Raw genomic sequence first — 12951 nt, 5'->3', positions numbered from 1 at the left:
ACACGGGGTGGATGTCTGTCCCAGCTCCGGCAAATGTGGTCTGCTGTCCTTTACTGACCTCTCTTCTCTCTGAACCTCAGCTTCCTCATCTATAAAATGGGAATGAGCGTCTGTCCAGCCTTCCTCCAAGTAAGTTGAGGCAAGTGAAGAGTCTGTCAGCAGCGACATGTTGGAACGAAATGGCTTTTTCTCCACAGTTGGTCATGGTGATGAATTCTGAGAAGAACCAGGGAACAACCAGGCCACCAGCCTATGAAGCGACACTGCCCTGCACAGCAGCCCCTCCCACCCATCACAGCTGTCCAAGGAGCCTGGAGTCCAGATTTTGTTCCCCCTCCCCCCAGCTAGTCCCAGGCCAATATACATACTACCTACCCCACCCTCTTTTTCCAGAGCTCTCGAGGCACCAACCACTCCGAAGGCCCAGCTTGTCTCCAAGAGGAACAGCAAAAACACCTTTGGGGCACCCAGCACAAAAGCTGGAGGGGGTCCAACCCAGCTGGAGTAAATTGGCGCCCTGCTTCTAATCCGAAGTCTCGCTACCCCGACAGTGCTCTCTGGGACCTACAGGCAGGGTTGTCTGTGAGCTGGTGCAGAAAGTAGCACAGAAAAGCCCTCACATTTCTCATTTCCAAACTACACCTCGCTCATAAAAAGCCGGTGAAGGTAATAAATTTCCCCCTGCAGGACCTGGTTTTAATTAATTATTGGGTTATTCAAGGTGACTCGTGTGTGAAACGCCATTTACCCTCATAAACTGGATCTCACGCAATCTGTCCTGAGTACGCCAGCTGTTTGTGATCCTCTCCAGAAGATCTTACCCCCAAACCCATCCATTTATCCTCTCCAAAGCTCTTCAACTTAAGTAGACCCCATGCACCAGTTAGAGGTTTTGTGTCCTCAAGTGTCCATTTGATGGGGTGCCCAGAAAAGTCTCCTTTTATGGACACACATTTTTTAATCTTTTTTTTATTTCCTTATTCTTTTTTTTGGGGCTCGTACAACTCATCACAATCCGTACATACATCATTTGTGTCCAGCACATTAATACATATGTTGACTTCATCATTCTCACAACAATGCACACACATTTTTGTCTGTCACTTGTTTTGTCGTCTCGGCACAGAGTAGAAACTTAAGCTCTCTCTATTTTTTTCCTGCCCACTAGGTAGCCAGCGCTCCCCCTACTGCTGGAGCTTCTGAAGTTCTGTTTGTATCATCCGGGATCTATGTTTATCTCCTGTCTGGAGTCCTCTAGTCTGCAATGAGGAGTTGCTCTTGTCTGGGATTCACCCTCCTTTCCATTTAATCTTTAAAAGGGCCCTACTCTAGACCCCACATCTACAATAGGACCTTCTGCCCAGGATGAATGAGGAACCAAAATATGTAAATAAGTATTGAAGTTCCTCGGACCACAAGGTCAGTAGTTTGAAACCACCAGCCGCTCCTTGGGAGAAAGATGGGACTTCCTACTCCTGCAAAGAGTTACACCCTCAGAGGGCAGTTCTGCTCTATCCTATAGGGTCGCCATGGGTCTGAACTGACTTGGCGGCACACCTTCCATCTCCATCGATGTGCTCTTTTGGACATCCTGTGTTCCTGCCCATGTTTCCCTACTGGTCCTTTGGAGTTGATACATTTCTTTAGTAGTTCTCAATGGGAATCATTCCAGTTCATCATGGGGGTTATTTCCATATTCTGTTTTATAATGACACGTGGGTGCTCATTTTTCCTTTTTGTGGGGTACAGTTCTGCGCTAGCCTTCCTTTGTTTCTTCCCCTTGAGCTTGAGCTCTTTCCAGGCAGACCTCTTCATGAACACGAGGAACACTTAAGTTTCATGTTTTCAAGTACTCTAAGGATGCTCTTTTGCAGAAAATAAAGCGGTTACCCCTTTTGATAGCTCGTCTCTTTCTTTAGCTTGCGTGCTGTGAGAGGCTACAAGGATTGCGTGTTTCGTCATAAACTCAGTTACCTTGCAGGGCACCGTGCTCAAGTTCCGGGATCAGTACTGCCTGGACTTCACGGTTCCACATCATCAAAGAGTCTACAATTTTCTAAGTTTTCTTGGGTCGCTATGAGTCACAGTGACTACGGGGCAATTGAGTGCTTGAGTTGGAGTCTTGGGATTTGGGGATCTGAGGAGCAGACACTGTTTCTTTAAGGAGAATCCAAAGATGTGGCAGGTGGTCTTCAGGCCATTCTGGGCAGCATCACCTTTTGCCAGGCTCTCTTTCTAGAGATGGAGGGGGTGGGTGATCTCTGACAGACTTTGAGCCCACCCTCTTACCTACCAAGAGTCAGCGAGAGAAGGATGGTGTGGGACACTCCCACTTGGAGCAGCTGGGCGACTGCCCTGTCTTTGTAAGGACAGGAGGAAGGCAGAGGGAAGGCAGGAGACAAAATGGTCTTTGTGGGCCCCTGTGCAGGGCCCGTCCTGAGCCTAGGAGGGCCTCCTCTGGCCCTGCCCTTCCTAGTTTTCTTTCTCCTTGTGTGTCTTCTAGTCTCCTTTCTTCACCTAGGAACCACTTTACATTTTTTAAAAATTTCCTTTTGACTAGTAGGGAACCTGGATTCCAAACCTCCTTCAATTTTCTCCTGACCCTAGAATTCTGTTCTGGTGAGTCCCTGAGAATCCCTGGGACCTTCCAAAGTTGGGGGTGGTGGTGGTGGTGGTGGTGTAAAGAGTATGTCTCCAATACAGCGTCAGCTTAAAAAGAACTGGTTTTGTTTGCTTGTTTTCACTTGTGGTCAATCAGAGGAGATGCCAAAGTGAAACAGGATGAATCCCCCTTCTTCTCTCTAGCCTGATTGAATTTTTAGTTTCAATGGCAAAGAAAAAACTTTTGAAGTTTCAAAGTGAGTGGAAATTTAATAAATAAAATCAGTTTGGGGTCAGCTTCACACTACAGGGCTCCCAAGCAGCCCACCAGGAACAGAGAGCAGGTACAACCTCAAGCAGACTCTCCAACAAACCAATTAGTCAGTGAGCCAATTAGAAGGGATTGGGTTACCGGTATATACTCTATTATAAGCTGAGTTTTTTTTCAGCACATTTTTAATGCAGTTTTGGTGGTAAAATTAAGGGCCTCAGCCGATATTCGGGTCAGCTTATACACCAATATATATGGTAATTCCTTCACCAGCCATGAGGCATAGAGTCCAGGAAACTCTGCTTCCAAGAGAAACTGATGGCAGTCAGTGACAGACCGACCCACAAATGGGAGAAGAAGGCTGGAGATTGGAGTTAAAGAAATTAGAGGATTTCAGTCCTTGTTAAAGCCGAAAGGGACAGCCTAGTAAGCAGGGCAGCTGTCCCTTGTGAGTGGTCTGGACTGGAGGGTAGCAAGCCAGCAGGCCAGCTGGAATCAACCAGAACTCCTACTGACACAAATACAGATTGCCCCGTTTAGCACCAAAAATACAGATTGCCCCGTTGAGCACCACTAAAACGGTCTTAGAAAATTAAACAACAACAACAACAAACCCCAGCTAGGTCCGCCAATTCCTGGAGCAATCAGTTGGAGCCATTGTTCAGCTTCTCCGCCCCCTGAACAATCAAGGTTGGCCAGAGTGTTCCCGTTCCCTGGGCTAACCCTGGAGTGACTTAGCCAGCTCCCTCTGCCTGAATCTGTGGAACGGAGTCCCCAGAGGCCCAGAGCTGACTGTCCCTAGGGGAAGAGGAGAAATCTCCCCGCTGTACTGATTGGATATCAGAAGGCAAATGTTTGAGCTTGCTGTTTACAAACAAAACAAACTAGCCGGAATCTGCTCTAATCTTATCTCTCTCTGTGAAACTCCAGGTGATTGAGTCTAATCCACAATTTGAAAGTTTTTGTTTTCACAGTTAATCTTATTTTTAGTCATCTCCTCTGGCTTGGTCTGATCAAAGCATTTGTGTAAATACTCAGATCCCAAGGGCTCCCCAGCCCCCCTAATCAGTCAAGTCCATTAACTCCTCGGAGATTCCTGGATGGGTGACCGTGTGATTTGCGTTTAGCCATGAGGAGTTCCTTTGGGTGAACGAGTGAGGGGCTCACAAGGGGTGGCAGAAAACCCCCAGTGAAGGTGAAGGTGGGGGGGGGGGGGGGGGAGGGAGCAAGGCAGGCCAGGAAATTGCCATCTGTGGGTAGATCTTGTCCTGCTGATCTTTCAGCACAGCCACAGCACACTTGCTCCTGACCTCCAAGAGCCTTTGGCTGGGGGAAGGGACCAGGAAGGGGCGGGGCGGGGTGGGTGGTGGGTGCACTGGCTTTCAAATCACAGCTCATCTCCTAGAGGGCTCCTTTTAGGGGGCTCCTGGTGGGTGAGACACCCTTGGAAATTCCTCAATCCCTCTTGGCTTCCGAGGCCCTCAAAGACTTGGATTGACACAGCGGCCGCAGCAATGGGCTCCAGGCTCCAGCGCAGAAAGGATTGTGAGGACGGAGGCGCAGGACCGACCCGCAGTGGTTTTCCTGTTTTGAGACGGGTCCCTACGGGTCGGAAGGGACTTGATGGCGTCTAACAACAACGGGGACAACTTACTCAGCCGCCCCCTCCTTTGCAGGTTCACAGTTCCCTCTCCAGGGTTGCTGAGACTCCCAGTGACACCCAACAGCTCCGACAGGATCCCCTCAGCTTCAGCACCCAATCCTTCTGGCAATTCTCTTGATCGCTCCTTGTGGTCCCAAACTTGTGACCAGGGGGACTCAGAAGAGGAGCTCAGAGGAGAGACCAGGCATGAAAGGGATTTAGGTCTAAAGGTAGGGCAAGGGGGGCCGATCCCTTTTCTCCTGTGAGGAAGAGGGTGGGCGTTGGAGAGTCTCCCCAACCAGGGGGGAGTCGGTCGTTCGCTCCCTGCGGCAGTTTCCGCTCTCACCTGTTCACCACGATTTGGGTGGGCGCACAGAGGTTGGGGATCCCAGGCCCACGGACTTCCTCACCAGAAGGGGCCCAATAGGCCGGCTTTCTTTCTTTTAACAAGTGGGGAGTCAGTCCAAACCAGCGAAATTGTGGGAAGCGAGGTCGCAGCTGCGGGTGGGCTGAGAGAAGGCGGAGCTCGGTTTCTGGGATCCGGATCCGGGTCTGGGGTCTGGGGACGCCACCGAGGGGCGCGGAGGGAGGAATTTCGCTCAGATCGGCTTCCTGGCGTCTGGAGTTCGCGGTCTGGGTCCGTCCTTTTTAGTTCGTTTCCTCCGGAGACACGGACCTCACGGATCCATAGCCCCAGCCCCCGGGCAGTGCGCTCAGTGTCCCGTCGCCGCCGCGCAACAGAAAATAAGCTTCAACTTGAAATCGAGCGATTCAAATTCGTCTTAGCTTTTGGACTGTCTCGTGCAAATAATTTCCCCTCTTCCCGCTTCAGAAAGAAATCTTGGCTGTACAGATTCCGAATTGTAATGACCGTTCATTTCTGTCCCCCTCTCCTCCTGTGTGTGTGTGTGTGTGTGACCAAGTTGCTGTTTCTGAGATGAGGTTTACACAGCTTAACTCAAAGAGAGAGAACAATTCGAAAGCAGTTAAGCTTTGTAAGCCTCATCTCCAGAAAAAAGAAAACCACTTGTGGGTTTTTAAAAAAGTTAATTACCAAATAAGTTGTCCAAATTTCTAATTATCTCAGCAAATCTAAACTTAGTAGACTATATCAGTCTGCATTTAGATAAGTTACAAATTTGCTCGATAAGCATCTATCTATATCTCTGGGCATATGTGTCTATCCATATGCTTCAAAAAGCTATGGGAAAAGTGAAAGGAAAAGTTAATAAAGTTTTCCATCAAACGTGCTGACACCCCATAGATGATAGATATAGCCGCATGTACAGGGCCTGAAAGGCACCAGGGAGTGTGGAAGGAATGAGGTGGCAGTCTGCTTTCCTTGGGAACTCAGGGCAGCTCCGCTCTCTGTCCTTGGAATCTGGGGGGGCGGGGGGTGGGGGAGGGAGTGTTCTAGTTTCAAATTTTCAAAAACAAGTTTGTAATGATTCTATACATAAATTACCATTCTTAGAATACTAATGTCCAGATTTTAAATGTTAAAAAAGCTGGGTGATGCATGCTAAAGGAAGGACTTAAAAGTTACAAAAGAGACTCAAAGGTGACCACACAGGGAAGCTGCTTGTCCCCCATTCCGCCCTCAGACCCCTCCCAGGAGTAATCGTATTCCTGGAGTCCCAGGGGCTTCCATCACGTGGCTGAGTCCTGGTGACCCAGCTTTATAGTTTGCTTTTAATTTTAAAACAAAGCACATCTTAATCGCGCACGCGCTGCCGGTACTGAAGTCGTTCCTTTGTCATCAGTGCAGATGATCTTACAGTCTGGGTCTCCATGAGACAGAAGCCACTTGATGGCAGAGACTTTGAGGTGGTTTTTTGTTGTTGTTCTGGTTTGGTTTTTGTTTTGTTTTTTATGGCCATTTACTAAATCAGGCAACTGATTATTAATGGATGTCTAGATTGTTCATTTTCATTTCCTTCCTTCCTTTTCTGTTTTTCATTCAAACAATGTATCTGACTACATGTGCTAGTATGTGTGTGATATTCTTTTCGAGATGGGCTGAATCAAATGATTTGTACATTTTTCATTTTCCCAGAGCTTGAACGTGTTTTCATAGGTTTAGAAGCCATTTATACGTCTCCCCACCCCCCAAAGGCATCTGTTGGCTTCCTGCTATTTCTCTGTTGCTTTTTGTTAATCGGTCTTTTCTCACTTGTATGTTTTTGTGTCCGACTACAACGTGGACTTTTGTGTGGACTTTGTAAGGAAGACCATATGGGAGCGGTCTCAAATCTATAGTTCTAGATCTGATACATGTACTCCAGTGGTAGGTACTGGACTTTTCTGATGATCTTTTCCCAGGGGTGGAGGGCTGATTGGGAGGATGTGGAATTTGGATTCAATAGGCCCCATTTGGATTTGACATTCCATTTTTATGGCACAGTGGAGAGAGACACACATCCCCCTTAATCATTTCCTCATCTTCTCCACCTCTCATTTATTTGTTTTCTCCGACTCCTCAAGCTTAGGAGGCACCTCTGTGAAAGCCACACTGAGCTGCTTGATGAGATCAAGCGGCCTGGCTGCTGGAGAAAGCCAGATCCAAGTCTCAGGGCCCAACACGTCTTCTTTCCTCCAGCCTCAGCCACATCCCAAACAAACATCCCTCCCCACCTCCCACTGGCCCCATCTCCACTGGCACTGCCAGAACCTGATAACTTCTAGAAGACAATTGGATGAGGTCCAAGATAGGGGCCTGCTGCCAGACATTGGTTAGGTGGCTTTGAGATTCATCCCCTGCAGCCCAGCAGTCCCTAGTGAACTGGGTATAGGCAACCCATACTTGCTCCTGCAGTGGTCAAGAACGAGTGGTCACCCTGCTGATTTATGACCTCCCAGTGTGGGGGTACAAGGAGTGGATACCAGTCCGGGCATGGGAAGGCAGAGAAGGCGGTTGAGATGGGTAAGTGAGGATTTGCACTGCAGGGTCCTTCTCCAGCATCTTGGACAAGTGCCTGGTGAGAGAGAGTGGGTGCATCCTGCGATCCAAGCACTCAGCCCAGGGGCCCTGTCCTATAACCTAAAAGCCCAGACTAGGGTTTCCCAAGGTTTTGTTCTTGTCATCCCTAGAAGATACTCAGAGGCTCTTTACCCCTTAAAGAGTTAGTCTCATACCATCTTATTCATTTCCCCCTTTTGACCTATTGAAGAGTTGTATCGGTTTAAAAAGTGAAGGGGAAATACACTTGGATCAAGCCTCCAGTGAATTCCCTCTGAACACAGACCAGGGATAGGAAAAGCCTTGCTATCATGCAGAGTGTATTAGAAAGTGGATGATGGCAGAAGTAATTAGTTCAAAGTTTAACTCCTAACTATTTCATCTCCATTTTGACCCATTTTAAAGTTGCTCTAGTTTTTAAATATTTTCTGCTTTCTTTTCCATTGAGTTTTTTCCTCTGTTTTATTTTGTAACTGTTAAGTTTGTTTTTGTTTTTTAATAATTAAATCATTTTATTGGGGGCTTGTACAACTCTTAGCACAATCCACAAATACATCCATTATGTCAAGCACTTTTATACATTTGTTGCGGTCATTCTCAAAACATTTGCTTTCTACTTGAGCCCTTGGTATCAGCTCCTCATTTTTCCTTCCCTCCCCACTCTCCCCTCCCCCACGAACCCTTGATAATTTATAAATTATTATTATTTTGTCAGTTTGTTTTTGTATGTTTTTCAATACTTGAAATCCAGAATGGGTGAATTTATAGAGTCAGTAACTGAATTATTGATTTCTTGGGGGTATGGTAAGGGGAAAGCGTGGGAAAATGGGGAGCTAATAACAAGGAGTCTAAGAAAGAAGAAAATGTTCTAAACTTGATTGTGGTAATGATTATACAAGTCTTCTTGATGTGATCAGACTATTGAATTGAAACTAAAACCAAACCACAAAAATAGTTACTCTTGGAAACCCAAGTTTTAAATTATTCAAATAATGACTTTTTAGATCTATTTCTTTTTTGTCTAAAGACCCCATCGCAAGAGAGCTCCGGTGGGCTTTCTTACCTGATTTTCTTTGTAAAGGAAACAGATTTCCCCCTCACTGGGCAAGGCATCCTTAGCCCGCACTTTGTTGAAGGTTTATACCTCAGCCTGAATGGCTGCACTTTCAATATATTTTTTTTAATGCAAAATGGTTTGCATCTTATATAAAACGCAGACGAGGAACAAGGCAAAACTAGAGGTAGGTCTTTAGAAGGACTCTGGCCTTACAGACGTGCATGCTCAGGAGCTGGGTCTACTTGAGCCTAGAGATGACTTGACTGCTAGCATTCACTGAGCACTTAGTGCCTGAGGGAGGTGCCAGACACAGGAGAACTAACATCTCCACGTGGGAGATTTCAGTCTGAGCTACAAGTCTCATGGCCAGTGTTTGACTCTGAACACCAAGTAGACTTTTCCAAGGTTTTGTTATTTTTACCCCTTCTGAATTGTTGGCAGCGAGATGGATATTAGATTAATTTAATTCTAAAGTTTACAGAAAATATATCCAAGCCTGGACTACATGGTTGACTGGTGTGCACTTGGATGAAGTGGAAGAGAAAGCCAGGAGGTGGTGAAGGGTAAACTATTGAGGAGGCGGCTTGGTTGGTGGTTTAAAGTGTTAAATATAAAGCTGATGATTTTACATGGCAACCATTATCTGATTTACAATGAAAATGTTATTTAAAAGATATATTCCAGCAATGCCTTGTTAAGATTTCTTTTTTGTTAAAAGACCATCCCAGGAGAAGTCTGATGAGCTTTCTTAGTTGATTTCTCACCAAACCACATAGAACTTCTTGAGTTCTTTATCAGATGGGAAAATGTATTTACCCAAAAGGGATCTGATTTATTCAAATTAGAAATGATTTGTCTGAATTACTAAATCCCACGTTTGAGTTTAGGAGTTTATCCTTGGATTGCCCTTTCCAACTGCCTCACCAAGCTGTTTCTCAGGACCAAAGGAGCTTCCAGGGGGCGCTCCAGAAAGTCCCCTCTTGAGGGAGAAGGAATGAAGAAGGGAGTTGGGGACAGGTGTGAGTCAGACCAGCACTAACAGCTGTGGGGGCACCTGAAGGAGACCACTGTGGGAAGAAGCCACTGGAGTTGTCATGGCAGCACCCTCTACCCTGGTCAGATGATCTGGGGTGGGGGTAAGGGGGCTGATTCACAGTGGTTTTGTCCAAACTCCATATTGGGTGGGGGGAGGAGACAAGCTGGATGTTTCCCACCACTGGTCATTTCAATGTAGAGACTGTTGCCTGCCATTCTGATGCTGTCTATGAACAAGTTTCCAGGAGCAAAGGGAAAGAGGAAAGGCCAAAGCCAGTTAGATGCTTATTCCACAAAGCCAATTCGATCCCCTTCCCATAGGATTGAGGTCAGAGGCATTTTTAACTTCAATTTCTGAACGCACTTAACCATTTTCTGCCATTAACTTTCTCTTATCTCTGGGAGTTTACTGTTTCCCCGGAGTTTCTCCGAGCTGGTGTCTACTGGGTAAAGTGAGCTGAGGTGGAGTGAGACCACCAGGATGTCGGTCACACAGAGCTGGTTTCCCGCTCGGGAAGGGAGGATTGGGGCCCGGAAGCAGAAGGCCAGTGTGGAGTGGCTGAGCCCAGCTCCGCGGGGAAATGTGGGCACACCCCCAGCTTGGGTCGGGGAAAGGACAGGCTTGCAAACTTAGAAAAGCAAAGAAGTTAACGATGTTTGGCTGTCTGGGGGCTTATCAGTGCGACGGGTCAGGCGGGGCGGTCAGACTTGGTGGGGCAGGTATTGCGTTCAGGGTTGGAGCTGCACCAGTAGGGCTGGCCTGCCCTGCAGTTCCCACCCAGAGGGACAAAGGGGCCGGGCTCTTCAGAGCCCCACGTGCAAGGAAGACGGGTAGCCGCTGAACTATTAACCCTCTTGGGTGCTAAGGTGAGAAAGGGGCTCTTTGGAAACAAGGGTAGAATATGGGGACACTGCTATCCCCTTCCCCCTCCCCGCCTCTCCTCTTATCCTGGGGTTCACTTCCTCAAGCCCCAGAAACTCCAACCCCTGGCTGGTAGAAGAGGGCAAGTTCGGGGTTCCTTGATCACCGCCGCCTCCTCCCCTAAGCAAGAGGTGAGGCGCCAGAGCCCCAGATAGGGGGAAGCGAGTGGTGGAGATGCCCCGCCGCAGTCCGCGACCTCCACCTCCGGCCTGGCCGGCGGGTCCGAGGGCGGGCCGGGGGGCCCGGGCCGGGGGCCTAGCAGCCAGGCCGGAGTCGCGGAGGCGTTTATTGGTCGGGCGAGGGGATTGCCAAGTCCAGATTTCCTCCCCGTCGGCGGCGGGCGGGCTCGGCGCCTCGCAGCAGCCGTGAATCGGACCCCTGACCTCGCGCCATCTCGGCCTCTTTTCGGAGGGTAAACATCCTCCGCACTTTGGAAACTGGTGGGACAAGAAGGGCGAGGGGGTGGGGGGAGGCCGAGGAGAGGGGGCTCTGAAAGCCCGGCCGTCCCCTTGGGGGTTGGGGGCTGGGGAAGCGGGGGGACCAGGACATAGCCTCTCCTGGAAGCAGAGGCTGGAAAGAGCGTCCCCCAGGCGTCAGCTGAAGCAGCAGCTCTGGGGCCTCGGAAAGGCGACCAAGGAAGTGTCCCGAAGCTCAGAGGGGGTGCGGGGGGGCTGGCGGGAGTTGGGGAGCCCAGCTCGCATTGGCTCAGAGACACCTGAAGGACCTTTGGAGGGAAACAACACATCTGTGAGGGGTTAAAAACGCGCGGGGACGGACCCCTTTCCCCAGGAAGAGGGCCGAAATCCTCACTCCTTCCGGAGGGACTTGGTGACCAAACGTTAAGAACCCAGATAGTCTGACTGTCGTGTTTTTAAACACCGAGGGGTGGAAGCCTGTCTTCGCTCCTGTTTCACAACTGCTCTTGGGCCAAGGATGCAGGCTCAAGAAAGCTAGGGGCCAGACAGACCCCAGGTGACCCAGGACCTCCAGCCTCAGGCTCTCTGCTATGGGACAGCAAAGGCCCCTCGGAGAGCAGATGCGGGGGCCAAACCAGCACCGCCCCACCACAGCGGAGCCAGCACTGGGGACCCAAACCAGGCCCCGCCCAGCCTCAACTCAAAACAGCCCGATGGAGACATTTCGGCTCAGAGCGGCTGTAGCGCCTTAGGGTCCTCTGGAACTGGACCATGGCCTCAACTGCGTTAGGTCCCAGCCACTTGCCCTTTGCCTAAGCCAAGTGACTATAGTGAATAGCCACCAACTTCACCCTTCTCCTCAGTCTCCGGAGCTGGAGGGGGGGTGGGGGGCTGGAGGGGGGAAGGTTCTTGACCCTTTCTTTTCTTAAAAAAAAAAATCAACCCATTTATTACAGGCCAGAGAGGTTTCACATAGTGGAGCTTCTACTGGTCTGTCAACCCCTTCAGTCTTCTGGCGGCGGACTTTCCTGGGACAGCAGAGGAGTACTGTAGGTCCAGGCGCCCCCAACTCCTGTTTTCATGCAGGGACCACCGCACCAGATGTTCCCAGCGCGCCTCTTCATGTTGGTTTTGCCGCGGAAGGAGCCAGCGTACTTGGCATGCTGACTGATTTCAATTTTCTTCACCTTTTCCCTGAGGGAGGCACCGTCACGGGTTCCCTATTTGCCCACGAGCCCCACCTTCTTGGTGCCTTTGGCCATCTCGCCGCCAGCTAGTTCCAAGCCAGAGAGGTCTTGACCTCGACCTTGACCTGGCGGTCCTCCACCCTTGGAGATAGGACACTACTGGAAAGACACAATAATACCCTTCATCCCAAGTTACTCCGCAGTGGCCTTCCCAAGGGTGCTTCCGAGGGGGAGGGGAGCATTCACTTCGCAGCTGAACGTGAGACCGGCGAGTGGCGTGTCCGGCTCCAAAGCTCACTCCACTGCAAAGCTCACCCCGCTGCACAGCTCACCCCGCTGCAAAGCTCACCCCGCTGCAAAGCTCACCCTGCTGCAAAGCTCACCCCGCTGCAAAGCTCACCCTGCTGCAAAGCTCAGAAGACCTTGCGCAGGCCTCCCTCTCTGTCCTGCCCGCCCGGGGCTGACTGCCTTTCACCAGCGGCCCTGGCGGGACCGCGCAGCTCCGGTCAACACTCGAGACACGACTCCAGCTTCGCAGCTCGCGTGGGAACCGCGGGGGACCGAGATGGAGCCGACGGCCCGTGGGCCTGCGTGGCGGTGGCGTCGGGGGCGGCTCGGTTCAGGGAGTCCTCCGCCATCCACCGGGTTCCCAGCCCAGAGGTCGTGACTGTAAAGGGGGCGAGTCGCAGCGCCTGCCCGCAGGCAGAACCCCTGCGGTCCCCAGCTTGGCGCTACGCGGTCCTAGGCGCTCAGGGACCGGCGGGGCCGGGGGTCCGCAGGGTGACCAGAGTCAGCGCGGCGCCAGAGGGGCGCGCTGGGAACCGGCGTCCGGGTCGCCCGCGGTCCCCCTGCGACCTCGCT

At 50.4% G+C, this 12951-nt stretch overlaps 1 protein-coding gene across 1 annotated transcript in view; it reads right to left on the bottom strand.

The window, feature by feature from the left end:
• Positions 1-12596: 12596 nt before the first annotated feature.
• Positions 12597-12951, bottom strand: part of TTLL6 (tubulin tyrosine ligase like 6) — a 39311-nt gene continuing 38956 nt past the window's right edge. The window contains 1 exon segment of the mRNA XM_030888084.1: positions 12597-12782. Within this exon segment, the coding sequence (XP_030743944.1) occupies positions 12597-12782 (186 nt within the window).

Source organism: Echinops telfairi, unplaced genomic scaffold (genome assembly GCF_000313985.2).
Source record: "Echinops telfairi isolate 266 unplaced genomic scaffold, ASM31398v2 ScPeMD7_7458;HRSCAF=8496, whole genome shotgun sequence".
Classification (NCBI taxonomy): Eukaryota; Metazoa; Chordata; class Mammalia; order Afrosoricida; family Tenrecidae; genus Echinops; species Echinops telfairi.
The sequence above is the reverse complement of the archived record's forward strand: the minus strand, read 5'-3'. Positions and strand labels throughout refer to the sequence as shown.